Consider the following 19,748-nt stretch of genomic DNA (forward strand, 5'->3'; position numbering starts at 1 on the left):
AAAGTTATTCTGGTAACAGACACACAGACCTTGACCTACTTTAACCAATTTTGAACTCATAGGAGATTTTCTTCCCTGTTACACACCTGTAAAGTTTTGTGATGGTATCTTGAATGGTTGCAAAGTTATCGTGCTAACAGACGAGCAGCCGGAGAGAGAGGTCGTCCCAGGCATCGCTCCTAACCTTGAGTAGTTTCAGGAATTTTGTCTGTCCTGTCTCCTAGGGTCTTTCTTTAAATTTAAAATAATGAAAGTTGGTAGACTACCAAAAATGTAAAGATTTGTTGGCAATAGTATACATGAATGTTTGTGGCTTATTCGGTAACAGCTGTTTAGGTACTTTACCGGTACGTTAAAGATGGCCGAAAATGTAAACAATGAGGGAATGGAATTTCAAGGATTTGATGCTAATGCTAATGTCATGGACCCGGTGAAAACATTAATTATGAGGATTAGTGAACTCGAAAAAAAAGTAGAGAATCTAGTGATAAAGGATGTGTCAGGAAATACGGAAACCACCATACAGAGTCTAATCCAGTCCAACGAAACAGCCAATGAAGAGATTAAGAATTTGAAGAGGGAAAATGTTGAACTGAGGAGGAAATTTGAAGAGAGTACTAATAAAACGGAGAAGGTGAGTAATGTACTAGAAGAACACAAGGCAAAGTGGGCACACGTAGAAGAAGAACAGAAAGAAGTGGTCAGCTTAAGAGAAATCATCCAGGAAGAAAGGGAAATGAACAAGAAAGAAATGGAAGAAAATGTAGTGAAAATACTGAAGAAAAAAGAGAAAATAGTGAGAGAAACTGTAGAAAGGAACAGATGTGTGGTAGTATTTGGAAACAGGGAAGAGGAAGAAAAGGTTAGGTTCGCAAGACTTGAGAGAGACACGAACATGGTGAGAGGAATATTAGGCAAGATTGACCCCGAAGGAGACAAGTGGGTAAAAGAAATTGAGGAAGTAAGGAGGATAGGGCCTTATAAGAAAGGGGAAACAAGACCAATGAGAGTCAAGTTTACATCAGAAAGTGTAATAAATGAGATACTTAAAGTGACCTGGAAATTAAGCAAAGAGGCGGGGATGGAAAATATTATAATAAGAAAAGATCTGAATGAAGAAGAAAGAGAAGTTTTAAAATCATTAAAGGAAGAAGTAAAGGAAAAAAATGATAAGAGGACAGAGGAAGAACGTAATACTTTTTTTTGGAGAGTATTGGATATGAAAGTAAGGAAATGGTATTTAAGGAAATAGAAGTGAAGGAAACTAGGGGGGATGGTTGTAAAACATCAGAAGTTGAGGAAGGGGTACGGACAGAGAGTAGGAGAGAAGAGGGTATTAATAATGTCAAAAATAATTTGAAGGTGATATATACTAATGTTGATGGTTTCATATCGACAAGGATCGAAATTAATGATTTCTTGAGAGAACATGAACCTGATGTCATGTGCTTTGTAGAGACCAAATTAAGAGAAGATATTGATGTTCATTTGGGAGATGGTAAATACAAACTGTGGAGAAAAGACAGAAAAGAAAAAAAGGGAGGAGGAGTGATGATAGCAGTGAAGAACAACATAAATGTAGATACTGTGGAAATGGGAGAAGGCAGGGCTGAAGTGATATATATGAAATTAGAAACTGGAGAGAATGTTAAGAGAGATATGGCGGTAGTGTATGTTCCCCCAAAGACGAGAGCATGGAAGGATGACGAATACCATGAGATGTTGTCAGATATGGCTAGCTACTTGCAAAAAATAATTGAGAAAAGCAATAATATAATTTTGGTGGGTGACTTTAATTGTAAAGAGGTGAACTGGGAGGAATGGTACTCGGGAGGCGGCGAGGATTCGTGGGGTACTATGTTATTAAATATAATAATGAATAATGTGATGACGCAGTGGGTCAAAGAAGAGACACGGTTTCGAGGTGAGGACACACCAGCAAGGTTAGATTTACTGTTCACCAAAGAACCCGATGTAATACAATCATTGGAATATTTCTGTCCTTTGGGAAAAAGTGATCACTTGGTCATTGAGTTCCAGATGTTAATAGGAAACGTCGAGCCAAGAGACGAGCTTCATAGACAGGGAAGATACAACTTTGAGAAAGCAAATTTTACAGGATTGAGAAACTTTTTTGAAAATGCGGATTGGAGAAAATTCAGAGAAACAAGAGAGATACAGAGGAAGTGGGATATCTTTCTAGACCTCTATAATTTGGGAGTGGAAAAATTTGTACCAAGAGTAAGAGGGAAAGAAAACAGGAAAAAGGAGTGGTTTAATAGAAGGTGTATGATAGCCAAAAAAGAGAGAGATAAGGCGTGGAACAATTGGAGAAAGAGAGGTAACGACAGAACAAAGGAAGAATATAAAAGAACAAGAAACGAATACACAAGAATACGTAGGGAAGAAGAAAGGAATTTTGAAAAAGGTATAATTGACAAATGCAAGGATGAACCCAAACTGTTTTATAGATTTGTTAATGGCAGACTGAAACAAAAGGAAGGAATCACCAAGCTGAAAGTAGATGGAGAGGTCTTTAAGGATGCGGCAATGCAAGCAGAAATAATGAACAAATGTTTCCAGTCAGTTTTCACTAAAGAAAAGGAGCTTGTGGAAGGGGAGGGAGTGATTAGAAATGTTCCGGTGATGAAAGATATAAAAGTGGAGGTGCAGGAAGTGTATAAATTACTGGAAACTCAAGATGTAAGGAAAGCCCCAGGACCTGATGGAATTTCTAATTGGGTACTGAAGGAATGCAGAGAACAACTGGCGGATAAAATTCACAGCTTAATTGTATGCTCACTGGAAGAGGGGAAAGTGCCAAAAGAATGGAAGAGGGCAAATGTGGTACCAATTTACAAGGGAGGAAACAGGGAAGAACCCCTGAATTATAGACCAGTGTCTCTAACCAGCATGGTCGCAAAATTGTGTGAGAGAATCCTGAAAGACAGATGGATAAGATATCTGGAAGAGATGAATATTTTGGCTGAATGTCAGTTTGGATTCAGAAGTGGAAGGTCATGTGTTTCAAACTTGTTGAGCTTTTACTCAAGAGCGATTGATGTGGTACAGGAGAGAGATGGTTGGGTGGATTGTGTGTACTTAGACTTAGAGAAGGCCTTTGACAAGGTACCTCATAAGAGACTAATGTGGAAACTAGAATATATAGGAGGACTAAAGGGGAAACTTCTGGAATGGATGAGAGACTTTTTGAGAGACAGACAAATGAGGACAGTAATAAAGGAAAAGATGTCTGGATGGAGGGAAGTAACAAGTGGAGTCCCTCAAGGCTCAGTGTTGGCGCCAGTAATGTTCCTGATTTACGTAAATGATATGGTAGATGGAGTGAACAGTTATGCGAGTCTGTTTGCTGATGATGTAAAGATCTTGAGGAAGATAGAGGTTGAGGAGGATTGTAAAATACTGCAGGAGGATTTGGATAGGATACACAATTGGAGCCGGACGTGGGAAATGAAATTTAATGTAAAGAAATGTAAAATATTGGAAATGGGTAAAAGTAGCAGGAGACCATCACTGAATTATTTTTTGGGTAATGAATTAATCACAAAAAGGAGAGAAGAGAAAGATTTGGGAGTGCTGGTCCAAGATAGTTTGTCACCAGAAAAGCACATTAACAAGATAGTTGGAGAGACTTATAAGCTCTTGACTAACATAAGAGTAGCATTTCATTATATGGATGAGGAAATGATGAAAAAATTGATAGTGGCCATGATCCGCCCCAGGTTAGAATATGCAGCGGTAGTGTGGTGCCCACACAAAAGAAAGATATAAACAAGATTGAGAGAATACAAAGAACAGCAACCAAGATGGTCCCCAGTCTGACAGACCTGTCATACAGAGAGAGGCTGGAAAAACTGGATTTGCCTTCGTTAGAGGAAAGGAGAAAGAGGGGAGACATGATTGCGGTGTTCAGGACCATGGTGGGAGTAGATAAAATTGACAAAGAAGATCTGTTTGTATGGGATAAGAGAGCAACAAGAGGACATGGAATGAAATTGAAAAAGTCAAGCTGCTTGAAGGATATCAAGAAATATAGCTTTCCTTACAGAAGTATAGACTTATGGAATAGCCTGGACAAAGAGATCGTCCAGTCTAAAAACTTAAACGAGTTTAAAGTTAAATTCGACTTATTGAGAAACAGCGACGGAAACCCACGAGCATAGTACATTCCGTGTATATCACAATTAGGTATATTCTTAAATATTTGGAACGACTTAGACAAAGAGGTGGTGCATGAGAAAAACATTCATGTGTGTAAAGGTAGACTTGATAAATGTGGATATGGAGACAGGACAACATGAGCATTGCTCAATTCCTGTATACTACAAATAGGTAAATACAAATAGGTAAATACAGACAGACAAACAAACTGAAAAAAATACTTGTAGGAGATTTTCATCCCTACTAAACACTTGTAAAATTTTGCAGTGATGTCTTGAGCAGTTGCTAAGTAATCATGAAAACACACACACACACACACACACACACACACACACACACACACACACACACACACACAAATTGAAAACAATACCAGCTTTGCTACCGTGGCTGGTAATTATAGGAGTGAAAATGGTCGTGTTGATGAATATCGAGGGTGCTTGCTGAAATGCATTTATGTGAGTGAATTTGAAGGTAGAAGGAGGTGTGGGAGATCATGAAGATTTTCGTATGAGAAGTGAGTGAGTGACTAAGCGAAGTATGGAACTTGAAGCAATCAAGAATGGATGGATGAAATGCATAATGAGATGCATCCCATTTTAACTTTGTAGTCTGTGGAATTCATTTATCCCACAGGTGTATGTGAATAATAACTTCTAAAAAATACATAGTGCAAAAAAACTATATAAGATACTTTAACACAGAAGGTTGATGTGAGTGATTTTTTGGTCAGTTTCATTGACAGATGTGCTTTCTCCTTCTTTGTTTCTGGAATTGTCTCACTCAGTCACATAGGTGGGAACTAGGGTTAGGTGATAATGGTTATGTGGCATTAGATAAAAGATTTAATAAAAAATAATTACTGTATCTTACAGATACAAATCCGTGTACAGGAGAGCATTCGGGCACTTGATGTATTGCACAAACTTAATGGTGGTCAAGTCAAGAATGAACTGGTGTCAGGATTCAACCTGAAACAGCTGTGTGGTCGCCTGGATTTATCTGAGCCCATCATGACTGGCCACTCATTTGGAGGAGTCACAGCCATCTCAACCCTCGCAAAGGATAAACGCTTTAAGTTGGTGGTCATGGAAATTATTTTAATCTTAAGTGCAGTATCATGCTTTAACCCCTGGATGAACTTTATTGAAGAAGTAACTCCTTTTGGTTTATTCTCTCTCTCTCTCTCTCTCTCTCTCTCTCTCAGTCAGTACATTTCTGGATAGATTAAATGAAGAAAGAACATATTCTAAGGTAAAAATTCCCCACCTGAAATGTATTGAAATGGCCTTGCCTTCCAGGTTTACAGTTTGTCTTCCTTATAGTGCTTTGCTTTAATATCATGTGCTATGCATTGTATTTCTGCACCACTTGTGGATTCTCACTCCCCACCTCCAATCATTATTTCTGATTGTGGGCTCAACTGTTTGACTGTATGTTGCTGATCTTTTTCTGTGTAAAAGATCCATTTTTTTTTCTTTTCCATGATAAATATTTTAGGACGTGCAGTATGTGAATATTATGTTACATAATTTCTTTTTCATTATATACCAGTTGTAGGATGTAATGACCATTATCCATTCACTCAGTGAAGTGCTGCCAATTTCTTAGGTGACTGTACACTGAGTGACAAGCTTAATGGTTTCCTGTAACCCAGGAAACCATTCACAACACTGGGGTGGAGATATGCATTTGCGGTGTCCATCCAGAAACTGAATCTCCACACTCTTCCCCGCACCTTATTGTGGCGAGGCACTGTCCATTGCAAGGGAACATCTGTTCACTGCACAGGATAGCCTTGCAAGGGCGATTGCTTGCATGCGAGTGATGTATCTGGTTGGCCAGACACACCTGGTTACTCTGCTACATACCATCATCTTAATGATAAGTTTCTTCTTGATTTGCTCCAGATCCCATCCTGTATTTTATTTTAATGTATAACATTAATAAAGTGCATTCACATTCAGAGTTAATCACTGTGTCATCGCATTTAGCTGCTAACCTCTTCCTCAACTCCTTCTTTGCTTCAAAAATAATTATTTGCTGGACCAATGAATACTCACAATAATGCAAATTTTCTGAAAGGTGTATGTACAGCCTGTAAGCAAGGTACAGTCAGGGACAAAATTTGGCTGATATTTTCTCTCTTCTTACTTTCCTCAGCTGGCAAATATTCCTAATCTGAAAGAGGCTTAAGTGTTTCTCTGCTCATACATGATTCTTTTTATATGATATATCAGAGAAGAAAGTGACAGACATGTCCAAAAGTGTGAAGTAGACACAGTGGAGTGGTATGTGAACATTTGTCCCTGACCTTACTACTGCTTCTTTGGTGGTTATGCTAATCTTTTTTGATAATACAGCGCTGTATTTTGTGAGTGATTCATATACAGCATTGTAACTACGTCTTCTTTTCGTAGGCAAGGGGTGTCATTGGACCCGTGGATGTTCCCAATTAAGGATGATGTTAAAGCAATATGCTCAAATGTTTCTCAGCCACTGCTTTGCATTTCCACGGAGGCATTCCAATCAGACTCCAACTTGCAGGCCATGAATCACCTTAACTCAGAAACCACAGTGTTTGTTACAATCAAGTAAGTCATTTTGTGCATGTCTTAGAGACATAAACAGATACCGTAAGTGTGGAAGATTGACACCTGTAGGATGGAGCTGAACTTTGAATTCTGAAATGATGAGTGAGTTGATGCTTTGTCCATTTTAATAGACACAATATTAAGTGTTATATTATTGTTGTGGTTTTCATGTTTGCATTTATGGAATGTATCCAAGTCATTTATTCGTGGGCAATATAGCAATGATATATAATCTGTTTTTCATTTAATATAATTTTGCATGATCTTGCTCTTTCCTGCTTCACAGTGGGAATGATTATATCAGTGGTGGTGACCATCATCCACTCACTCAGTGCAATGTTGCCTACTTCTTCCTTCCCCTTTCTTATTATATCTGTGAATGAGGAGTTTGAAACAGGGAAGGTTTGGAGTCAGCAGATCCAGTGTTTTGTATGTGGTCTTTGATTGATGCTGCAGCTGTGAGCAGAGGAATAGGCAGGATGCAGTTGGGGAATGTGGCAGGTGTGTCTGGGTTGACTACTGAAATGCTGAAAGCCTCAAGAGATATAGAAGTGGGTTTCGTTACCGATTTGATAAATACCATTATATATGGTATGTGTGTCTTGTCTCAGATGACTGGATGAAGAATGTGGCTGTAAATGTGTACAAGGGGAAGGGTGATACCCTGGAAAGAGGAAATTATAGAGGCATAAAACTTTTGAACCAGATAATAAAGGTAATGGAGGGAGTCCTAGAAGGCATGATTAAGGAAAGAGTGAATATGGATGAAATGCAGTTTGGGTTTATGCCAGGGAAAGGGACCAGTGATACTGTGTTCATTGACTGACAGGTTCTTGAAAAGTATATAGGAAAGAAAAGGGAGCTTTACTTTGTCTTTGTTGATTGGAAAAGGACATGACGGAGTTCTTAGGGAAGTGGTGAAGTGGACAGTGAGAAAGCTTGGGATCAAGGAGTGACTGGTTAAGGTGATATGGCTATGTAATAAGTGTTCACACCAAGGTGAGAGTGAATAAAGATATGAGTGATGAGTTTTTTGTGAATATTGGCATGCATCAGGGGTCAGTCTTGAGTCCCACATTGTTGGTCATGGTGCTTGAAGCTCGCTCACGTGACTTCAGAAATGGACTCCCGTGGGAGATGTTGTATGCTGATGACTTGACGTTGACTGCAGAGAATGAAAAGGAGGTGGAGGAAATATTTAGGAAATGTAGAGATGAATGTTGTTCAAGGGTTTCAGAGTAAATGCAGATAAAACTAAACTGAAGATATCTAGGGTTGGTGACAGTATTATCAAGGCAGTGGGAAAATGGCCATGTGTGGTTTGCATGAATGGTATAGGAAGTATGTTCCATTTTGTGCTGTATTTGCGATAAATGGGTGCATGAGAGATGTACGGTAGTGATATTAGTGGTAGACTGTGAGATAACGCTGATTTTGTGTGTGTGGTTTGTTGGGGAGTGCATGTAGAGATTGTCAGGCTTGAAAGGTCTGATCTTGCTGGTGAGTCTCTTGTTTGTGTGGAAGAGTTTTGTTATTTGGGGAACATGTTATGTGCTGGAGGTGGAGCTGTGGCTAGGAAGTTCAAGGAGCTGTTGCCTTTCTTGACTGTGAGAGGGCTTTCTCACCATACTAAGGTATCTTTGTATGCAGCATGTGTTAGGAGTGTTTTGCTGTATGGTAGTGAGATCTGGGCATTAGGAAGAGGATATTTGTAGGCTTAGAGGTACAGAAATGACAATGATTAGATGATGTGTAGTGTGTCATTGAATGCGAGGCCAGGTGGGCTAAGTTTACGATTGAAGATTTGAAAGAAAAGATGGAACTAGAGTGTATTGTCATGATGAGGAGGGATAGATTGAGAGGAAGGTTTGGGCATATATAGAGGATGGAGGATGACAGCTCGATTCAGAAAGTGAGAAGTGTGAACGTTGAGGGTAGGGTTGCAAGAGGCAGACTGAAAAAGACCTGGGATGAGGTCATGGATTGTGGCCTCAAAAATAAGGGACTGAACAGGGAGGCCACCAGAGATTGAGCAGCATGGAGAGCCACCATTAGGTGACCAAGGCTGATATATGCAAGCATGTTGGAGCCTTCTTAAATGATATGGTTCAAACAATCTTTGTGTCTGCCCTCCCCTCTTCCTACTTCTTCCTTTCCTTCCTGTCACATTTAATTTCTCTTTCTTCCACTTCAGGTGGCTCAATATTTTGTGACCAGTCTAATGATTTCCTGTAACCCAGGAAACCATTTACAACTCTGGCTGGTAGCCATATGGGGAGACAAGGGGCTTGCTATAGTACAGTACCTCTGTTAAATTGAAGGACAGACGCAAGAGTGGCATCCATCCAGGAAACAAACCTTCACACTGTTTACCCCACCTCACTGTGTTGAGGTGTGATCAGTCAGCCACAAGGGAGCATTGGTTCACTGCATGCGACAGCCCTGCAGTCAACTGCTTGTCTGTGGTTGATGGGTCTGATCAGCTAGACAGAGTGGGGTTGTCAGCAAAAACAACTGATATGCATGATGCTGTGGCACACCTGACCTTTGACTTGGCTGTTAGCTATGTCTGAACGGGGGAGAAGAAACCTTGTTATTTTTAATGTATCAAAAATGATGTGACAATGTATAGCTTATTTTACTGGGGCAAATTGTTAATTATACATGGAATCTAAAGGTGAATGTAGGGAAGAGTAAAGTTATGGTCTTTGAGAGAAGCGAAGCCAGTGAACGTACAGTGAGGTTGGATGAGGAGGAAATGGAAAATGTGAGTACATTTAAGTACTTGGGTAGTGTGATGAGTAAGGATGGGAGTTTGGAGGGTAAAGTGCTTGAAAGGGTACAGCAAGGAAGAAACGTTGCTGGTTCCTTGAAAACAGTGATAAGAAACAGGGAAGTGAGCATGGAAGTGAAAAAGTTACTACATGACAGTATTGTGATACCAACTCTAATGTATGGAAGTGGATCCTGGATGTTGTCGGAGGAACACAGGTCAAGAGTGAGAGCAGTGGAAATGAGTTATTTGAGAGGAGCCTGTGGAGTCACATGGAGAGACAGACTGACAAGTGAGGATGTGAAGGAGCATTGTGGTGTGGATGTGGACATGATATTGAAGTGTTAGGAGAAACACACTGAGGTGGTTTGGCCAGGTGATGAGGATGGAGAGTGAGAGACTGATGAGGAGAGTGTATGTGAGTGAGGTGGAGGGGGAGAGAGGGAAGGGGAGGCCAAAGATGAGATGGAGGGATGGAGTGGAGAGGTATATGAGAGAGGGGTGTGTGAATTGGGAGCAGGGCAGTGAAATGGAGGGGGACAGGGTGATGCAGAGGTGATTTGTTTGTGGCCATCCCATATAGGATTAAGGCATCTGGCAATAGATAGATAGATAGACTTCAGTTGTTGTTCTACAATGCTTTTATGCTTTCCCTCTCATTAGTCTGGATCTTTTACCCACCCCATTTATTAATATAAAGTAGGGTTTGATTTTTTTTTTTTTTTTTTCTCACTTGCAGAGGCACAGTGCACCAGAACCAGTGTGATACTCCATTCCTGGTGGGCCATATCGGTAGAGTGTTTGCCGGTGCCTCATCTCCTCTTGACCCTCACACTGCCATGAATATCAACAATCGACTAATGCTGAATTTTATTGCCAAGAATCTTGGTAAGTTATGGCTGTTTATTATTGTGTACATGTGTGTGTGTGTGTGTGTGTGTGTGTGTGTGTGTGTGTGTGTGTTTTTCTTTGAGTTACAATGAATTACACTGTTTATATACATATTCATCATTCATTCATCATCCAATCCTACATTGCCCCACAAAGAACATAGGAGCCCAGGGCTAGGCAGGTTGGTCCTGACATTTAAGATGAAAGTGATCAGCCTCACTCATCCCTGAGTGGCATTATGTGAGCAAACAAGCCCCAACCTCCCCTTGGATATAAACCTTCACCAGCTCAATGCGATTGGAGCACCATAATTACCCACTAACCCCCAGGCCCCAAAACTTAGTTATATGGTTACCACCCAGCATAGTAAATGGTTTCCTGGTGTACAGGAAACTGTTTGGCTTGCCACACAGTGTTTCAAGATCTCTTATATTTCAGTTTGCTGCCACCATATTTTTTTTTCTTTCCCCTCTCTAGTTTTGTCACTACATAGTGTAATACACATAAAGCTAACGACGAAATTAAATCTGACCTTCTTCATGTAAAGACTGGGTGGATTATTGTAGGGAGTATTGGTCATGATGTAGGTTACAAACTGCCACTGATGGAGTGGCAAGAGAAAGGGAGATATAAATTATGTCAGCAAGTAACCTGAGCCAGTTCTGACATAGCTGTCCAATTAATGGGATTACTGGGAGCAGAAGCCACAGCAGGCAACGTGGTAGATAGGTGGGTCTGGTTAGTGATAGCCCAAAATCAAACCCTACATGTCCAGGATGTTGGAGAGAGGAATGGGAGAAAAAGCTGACAGTGAATGAAGCCAGGTATGCGATTGAGAACCAGGTTTTATTCCCATGTTGAACTGTGGATTTCTTAAAGGGTCACCAAGGGAGTATACAGTACTTGTGGTTGCATTAGGTGGAGCATCAGCAACATCCACCTGGAAGACAAACCTTCCTGTATTTCTCTGCACCTTGATATGGGAAGGATTCTAGTCCAAATCTGGTGAGGTGCTGTCTATCACAAAAGGATGTTGAATCCCTATATGGTGTATGTAATGTACTCTATGTGTAGGGCTGGCCCACAGAAGGACAATAATCCCCCATTTGTCCATCATAAATTCAGTCAAGACCCTGTCAAATAATGCATTTTGATGGGTAGTGATGTACCTTCACCTCCTCAACCTCTCTTCAAGGGTTATAACACCTATAAAACCCTAACCTGCATATACCAAACAGAAAAAACTACCAAAATCAAGTTTACCTGGTAAAAAAATGTCATGGTACAGTATGTTATACTGTACAGTACCATACAGTCTGGTCTCGCTATGCAATAGAGTTGCGTCAGGCAAAAGCCTATTGCAAAGCAATTTATTGCATAATGAGATCAATATAACATGGGTTCAGTAGGGTTAGGGAGGGTGATCTTGACCATGAAACATCTATCTATCTATCTATTGCCAGACGCCTCAATCCCGTACGGGATGTCCACAAACATATCGCCTCCACATCGCGCTATCCCCCACCATTTCACTGCCCTGCTCCCAACTCACACACCCCTCTCTCATATACTTCTCCACCCCATCCCTCGACCTCCCCCTCCCTCTCCCCCCCTCCACCTCACTCACATACACTCTCCTCATTAGTCTCTCACCCTCCATCCTTTCCACATGGCCAAACCACCTCAGTGTGTTCCTCCTAATGCTTCCTATCACATGAAACATAAAATATAAAAAATTTTACCCTCTTCAGCTTGCCTTCGAACTCGTCAGTAGCACTGCACTTTCCACCAGGGGTAGCATGCTTGCTAACCACTACAGTATTTCCAAATCAATTTTTTTTTCCCCTTCTTCCAAGAAGGAACCAAAGGCTAGAAGCTCGCAAGATTGTTCCCTCCAAGAAAAATTAAAAGCAAGGTAATAGAGAACCAAATTCAAGATTACATATAATATAAGTGCCCTTTTGTAAACTCAGCTTTCGTCAGTTTACTCATCTTTGTATAACATAGTGACAAAACCTAGGCAATTTTACTGGAACCATCCATAAAGCAAGATAACAGTGATTAAAATATTTGTCATTCATTAGTATCCACAAAAGAAAATAGACATGAAGCCACAGATTTGGCATCGCCTTTTGATATGCCGCCCTGCTTGATGTGCTGCTCTCGGGTGCCTGCCCTTTTTCGCCATCTGTTTGAGCTTTCGCATGTTGTACCCCGAATATGGCACACCTCTTTCTTTGAGAAACTCCTGTAATTCTGGAACGGTCCATTCTTTTAAATGTTTCCCTGACTCCATTGCACAGTTTATTAAGTGTGCTACACCCAAGTCCTCCCCACACTCGGCTGTGGTTAAAGTGTCGCACTGCGCTGCCATTTTGTTTTGTTTCGTGTGCCTGATTCACTAACTAAGCATTCATTAAATACGTAATTTTCAGTGGAACAGCTTACTTCTTTAAAGCATACTAAAACACACACATCACAAGTCCTGAAGGTAATCTCCTTTTACTAATTGCACACGATTTTATTCAAATAAATGTAAATAGACAATACGCTATTTTAGTCCCCAGTCTAAGATTCTCTGAAAGCCTGGATATTCTTTCTTTACAGGTACCATATATATATGCACTTGATTGATTTAGGAAGTGGAGAGATGGTATGGGGCACAAGGGCTTAAGGGTAAATGTAGATAAAACAAAAGTGATGATATCTAGGGTTGGTGGTGGTAGTCAAAGAAGAGGGAGAGTGACCATGTGCAGTTTGCCACAAGGGTGTGGGACGTAATTCCATCTTGTGCAGAGTTTGTGGTAAATGGGTGCACAAGAGATGTAGTGGTATTAGAGGTAGACTGCGAGATAATGCTAATTTTATGTGTGCAGCATGTCGGGGAGAGCAGGTGGAGATTGTCAGGTGTGAAAGGATTGAACTTGCTGGTGAGTCTCTTGAGTGTGTAGAAGAGTTTTGTTATTTGGGAGACATATTATGTGCTGGAGGTGGGGCTGGAGCTAACTCTGTGGCTAGGGCGAGAAGTGGTTGGAAGAAGTTCGGGGAGCTGTTGCCTCTCCTGACATTGAGAGGACTCTCCTGACTTGCTAAGCTGTCTTTGTTTGCAGCATATGTTAGGAGTATGATGCTGTATGGTAGTGATACCTGGACAGTAAAGGAAGACGATATTTGCCAGCTCAAACGTACAGAAATGACAATGATTAAGTGGATGTGCAGTTCCCTGCGTACAAGGCCTGAGGGGACTGGGTTTACGATGGAAGAGTTGAGAGGTAGGATGGGACTGGAGTGTATTGGTGTTGTGATGAGGAGAGGTAGATTGAGATGGTTTAGGCATGTGGAGAGGATGGGGGATGATAATTGGGTGCAGAAGGTGAGAAGTGTTAATATTGGGGGTGGGTTTGCGAGGGGTATACCAAGAAAGACGTGGGACGAGGTCATTAAGTGTTACCTCAGCATTAAGGAACTGAACAGGGAGGCTTCCATAGATCGAGCAGCATGGAGAGCTGCCAATAGGTGTCCAAGGCCGACGCACGCAAGCATGTTGGAGCCCACAAAAACGAAAACGAACAAAAACTTGATTGAATAGGAAAAAAGATTCCTATAAATAGTATTAGGTACAGTTTCACAGGTCTTTAAAACCCCGCAAAAATATTTAATCTAGGTTGGGCAATGCTAGACCACCTGGTGGCGCACCTCTGAAACAAGGTTTGGTGAAGCCTCTAATTTTGGCACTGTTTTCCAGTCATTCTGCCATATTGAAATATCAAAACACACATAGGATTATCTATACTAATGCTAAACACCAAGAAAACTATGAAAAAAACACTGAAAACCAAAAAAAAACACTCAACTTACACATTACTCTACTGTATGTAGCTTACAGTATCCCTTTTAATTTTGGCACTGTTTCTGGTCATTCTGCCATATTGAAACATCAGAACACATAAGGTTATCCATGTTAATGTTAAACATCAAGCAAACAATGCCTAACTAACAAAAATCCACAAAAGCCCTGACGGCAGTTTGAAAATCTGTTGTCTGTGACGAATGATTGTTCCCAGGACTCAAAAAAAATTCCACAGCCAATTATGCCACCGGAAATTTGTTATATTGGCATAAATGATATACCAACATCTTCACTGATGTTTATGCTATAAGGTAAGCTAATAAAAATACATAAAACTGATAAATAAAAGGACAGAAATGCATAGAGGATAAAGTGTTCAGGAGTAGAACTTATCTTCATATAACTTCCCATCATCCTAGTGCAAAATTTTGCCAGCACCTTCCAAGAGTTAAGCACATGTCTAAATGCAGAATTTCATAAGTTTTTTCATGGATTTTGCAGAATTTCGATGCGACCAATAGTAGTCGAATAAATCACAAAAACCTTTGAAAACTCACGAGTTAGTGTTATCACCCCGGGGGAGGTAGGGACTGAGGGAGTGAGGGGGGAGCTGGGAGGGTATGGAGGAGGGATAGGAGAGGGGAAGATGCAAGGCTGTGGGCACGATTCTCCCCCTTCTGTCGACAGGAGGATGGGTGCTTTTACCTTACATTTACTCTTAGCTTGCAGTCTGTTAACGCCAAGTGGCCATGCGGAAACACAACTCACCTTGACCAGGGGACTTTTGACGTATGGTAGAGAGGTAGACAGCCGCTGTCTCCGAGCATGTACTCGTGGCTTGTGGCCTGTGTTCGATGGTGGTGGTGACTGGGAAAGATGTAGCCCGGTGGCCATGCGATATTGGACATTTGGTGGGGATGCATACAGATGTTTTGACACTTGTGGGTTACAGCCGTATTATTCGGATGCTGGAGGTTCGTTGGGAGTGATTGGACGAGCGTGCAGCTTTGACCATTCAGTACAGGGGCAGATGGACATTTCAGCTCTGGTTGTGGGTTATGAACTAATTCCCGCTCACGGCTCGAACCCAGCGGTCATGATACCGAATGTTTGAACATGCCGGCTAGCCAGCCGAAGTTCTCTGGGACTTTTACATCCGGGTAATAGCAAGTAAATTTGGATAATGGTTTAATAGGGCCAAGGTCCATCATCCAGATAATGAACACGTCCGGATACTGAGTGTCCAGATAAATGAGGGACTACTTATCTGTCTGTGTCTATCTATCTGTCTGTCTATCTATTTATCTGCATATATATATATACAGTATATATATATATATATATATATATATATATATATATATATATATATATACAGTAGGCTCGCACAGTGTGCGTCATCGCAGTGTGCGATTCGCCTTGTGCACAAGTGACCAAAAATCGTAACCAAAAACCCTTCAATGCGTGAGTTTACTGCATAGAACGCGAGGCAGAGGCAAGGAGTGGCTCAAAAATGCCATTTTCTACTAGTGCGCGACCACCCCTCACACCGGCGTCATGTGTTGTCATGTTGATGCGTGATAGAAGGCAGGACTGAACTGTGTATGTCAAACATTAGCAAGATCCTTGCTGCCATGGATAAGCTCAAGGAAGAGGTGAAGGAACAGGAAGTGAGCAACCTAAGAACGGAGGAACTTCTGGTTGATATCGACAAACTCTTCCGTTTCTACACAGACAGGCACAGGGAAGAAATAAACAGGAGAAGACAGACGCTCATAACAAGCGACACACAGCAGGCTCAAGTTGGTGAAATTGCGGAACCATCGACATCGTCTGCTCCTGTTCCCTATTGAGGATGAAGAGGATGCAATGTCATAAGTGTCAAGATTGGACTTTGAAGGGTTTATGGCCAAAGTGAGTAACTTTGATGCTCCTGGGGAAGGTGCTCAAGAGGAGTCTGCGGAGGGAAGTGTTAGTGCGGTGGGAGGTGCGGTGGGGAGTGCGGTGCTGTAAGTGTTGCCGTGCCTCGGAACCCCTGTTATTTAAGGTCATCAGGCCTGTTGTCTACCGTTGTTATGGTGACTACCCATATTTTGTTATTGTAGCTATAGCTTTAGTACAATGTCTGAAACATATGACCTTTATTATGTCTCTAAGGGCCAAAAAATGTCCAGGTATGAGGGGGTTACCGCCCATGTGTAATTATTCCCATAAGATTATGTATTCCTAGTACACGAATTCCCAGTGTGCGAGCTCGTGCACCGCCCAATCTCTCGCGCACTGTGCGAGCCCACTGTATATAAATACTGGTATATATATATATATATATATATATATATATATATATATACTCTGTATATACAGACACTACATAAAAAGTTATGTTGACCTGTACAGCATTACAGTACATTTGCATGAAAGACAGAGCAGTAATTTGTCTTCTTTAGCCTTTTTCTTTTTTGCTTTGTGCTCTTTTCATGGTTCTTACGGGAAACAGAGGTACAGCATCAGCATCCTTGTTCACATTGCCTCAATGTCATATTATTCTTCATTAGGGTTCTAGTTTGTAAGGGATATTGAAACTTTAGGAATTGATCATTATAACCAAATATTGTACAGTAGAGACTCTCAAGTCTAGAATGCTTGGGGCCAGATGCTTTTACAGAAAGTGGAAAGATTTGGAATCTAGAAGCATAGTGACGGCTGTGAGAAAATTATGTGATAAATAGCCTACAGCACTACTGACTGTAAATATAGGAAAGTACCTTGTGTTAGTAATTAATCATCTGCTTTTATTCTTGCCAAAAAACTATGTCTTCAAATATGCATTGATTGTGTGAGGACTGGTGATGTCATTGCCCTCCTATTGCATTAAAAATTATTTTGGAATGTGGAGGTATTTGGAAATATGATTTTGGATTTTATTTTGTTAACCCTTTGAGTGCTAAAGTTTTCTTATGACAGTATAATTATCTGGCATCATCCATAATAGAATAGCAAAAAATATCCATAGCAGTGATTGAGTTAAAGAGTTAATGCTTAACCCCTTGTATTACTAAGGATTTCTATCATGGGAATAAATTTGCATGGCATTAGGCAGACATCAGTAACTAACTAGTTTTTGTATGCATAAAAATAGGAAGGTGTAGCTAGTGAACAAATATAATTAGAGTACATGTACTTCATTTCACAACTGATTATGGACAGTACATTTTTCCAGTATTAATTTTATGATGATGGTGTAATGAAAACTGTCCAAACATCGGCATTGTGTTGATAATACAGTGCTATGTTAAAATATCAAATGCATTGTTCGGGGCTGGCCTTGGGGTTTTCCAAATGCATGTTTTTATCCAATTCTGAACCTTCTTAATAAGTATCTAATAATTATTGAACTTACTTCAAATGGAGTTTAATATTGATAGATTCATTTTTCAGTTCCATTGTACAAAATTCGTAGTAGAATAGGGTATATGTTAGTGTTGGTCCTAAACTCAGTGTACCAGATTGATACATTTATGGTAACTTTTGAATGTTTTAAGGAGGATTCAGTTGGAGCCTGGAACCTCCTACTTGGACTCTCTCAATGACTCTGGGTTAAGACCCAATTTTTTTTTTTTTTAATTTAGATTACAGTATATCGTGGAGAGGTGGTGGCTGAATCGGTAGAGAGGCGGCCTGCAGTCCTAATGGACCCAGGATCGAATCCCGGCTGGGGCAGGGAACAGTTTAAGGATTTGAATTTCCTAAAAAGCAGACTTTTCTGATCTACCAGATGACCTGCCGACATGTCATAAAAATACCCCCGCTAATACCAATACACCAGTCCTGTATGAGACAGCCCTAGCATGTATTCAATATGGATGGTGAGTGTTAGCACTGAAGTGGTGACATGTGGAGGTGTAGGAGGCCTACTGGGCCTTGGGATAGGTCACTTCCCCCTAGAAATAGGCCCTGAAGCCTTTGCCCAGAGTCGTACACATAAAAAAATAAATAAATAAAAAAAGATAATGATAACAAATTACCCCCTTCGAGGTGGAGGAACCTGAGACTAGGTGTATGTAGAAGTAGTGTACTGTGTATTTAAGTGTAGGTGATGGCAATGCTTGATTGAAAAACCTCTAGTTGTCACTTGGGCATTTGAACTGGTGCTGATACTAATGGGTAATTGGCCATGTGACGTATTTTAATTTACAATATCATTCAAGGAAATAGCTTTTTTACTGTACTAACCCTTAAAGCTATGTAGTTCTCTCTTCTCCCTGTATGTTGGTATTAAAGCAATACTTTTCCTTCTAATCTAATGCTTCCTACCATCCCTCCACAGGTGAGGAAGGTTCTTCGGTCAACACTTATGTCACTTATCTTGAGGAAGAGAAGGAAAAGATGGTGTACGGGCTGTATGGTAAAGGGAAGGCTATGCTTGGCTGGGATGCAGGCTACCATGCTGTCTGATTTCCTTCCCTCCTTCCCTCTTCCTTTTTCCCTTCCTTCTCCTCCTCCTCCTCCTCCTCCTCCTCCTCTCATCTGCTGTAAATAATACTGAGGTGTTGGAAATAGAAAATGTAATGCACTTTTTGTAGAATTGTCTTACATAATGCTGAGGTAATGGAAAGTAGAAGTGTACCGCGTATTTATAGAACTGCTCTTCTGTGCACCTCTTAGTTATAGAACTGCACCTCAGTGCATCACTTATTAATAGAACTGTTCTTCTCTGCACCTCTTAGTTTTAGAATGGCTCTTCATGTATACTGTTGTGTAAATGATGGTGGTGGAGACAGGCAGCCAGATAAGCATACTAAAGCTGTATAGCATACCATGCAAAATATCTTGTATATTTAAAAAAAAAATAGTTAAAATGCAAAGTCTCACTCAAGTAGGTTTTCTACTGATAAGGACATATTTTATGCCACATCCATTTATAACAGGTAATCCATCACTGAAGTTGTATTCCTTCACAGGAGGAATTGTAGGACTTCAGAATAGTATCAAGAGATTCCTGGATGACTGGCAGAGCATGACAGTGTATGGCTTGTATGGAGTGAGAAAGGCTCAGTCTAAGCTATAACCTCATGGCATCCTGCACCAGCATCTGAGCCATGCAGTTTTGAGTCATTACCTAGTTAATATGTTCAGTACATTGTCTTTTTTCTTTCATTTTTACATCTGGTGTACAATTTCACTGTAAGAGACATCCCTCATTCGGAAGGTTTTTCACAGAAGTTTTATAAGATTGTTTTAGATATATATAGGTGCTGTAGAATTTAGAATACAAATTACCCATTCTAAAGACTGTAGCAATTGCAGCCTCTTCAATTTTGCCATAAAGGCCATGTACAGTAGCATTAATATTTACTCTAAAAATTCTTCAGTTTTTCTGATATATAGTATAACAGTATATTAAGTTTGTGACACTTTTCAAGTTAGTATATAAATAATTTGCATTTTGCTGAAAAAG

General features: G+C 40.5%; 1 protein-coding gene across 1 annotated transcript in view; it reads left to right on the top strand.

Annotated features, from left to right (window-relative positions):
• LOC145404287 (platelet-activating factor acetylhydrolase-like) overlaps window positions 1–18,989 on the top strand; it is a 57,707-nt gene extending 38,718 nt beyond the window's left edge. Inside the window, exons 7-10 of the mRNA XM_080275807.1 lie at window positions 5,058–5,260; window positions 6,603–6,776; window positions 10,289–10,437; window positions 18,618–18,989. Of these exons, the coding sequence (XP_080131933.1) occupies window positions 5,058–5,260; window positions 6,603–6,776; window positions 10,289–10,437; window positions 18,618–18,745 (654 nt within the window). The 3' untranslated portion in view covers window positions 18,746–18,989. The remainder of the gene's footprint in view (window positions 1–5,057; window positions 5,261–6,602; window positions 6,777–10,288; window positions 10,438–18,617) is intronic.
• The last annotated feature ends 759 nt before the right edge of the window (window positions 18,990–19,748 follow it).

Source organism: Coenobita brevimanus, chromosome 63 (genome assembly GCF_032717465.1).
Source record: "Coenobita brevimanus isolate Jiangsu-jjx chromosome 63, ASM3271746v2, whole genome shotgun sequence".
Classification (NCBI taxonomy): Eukaryota; Metazoa; Arthropoda; class Malacostraca; order Decapoda; family Coenobitidae; genus Coenobita; species Coenobita brevimanus.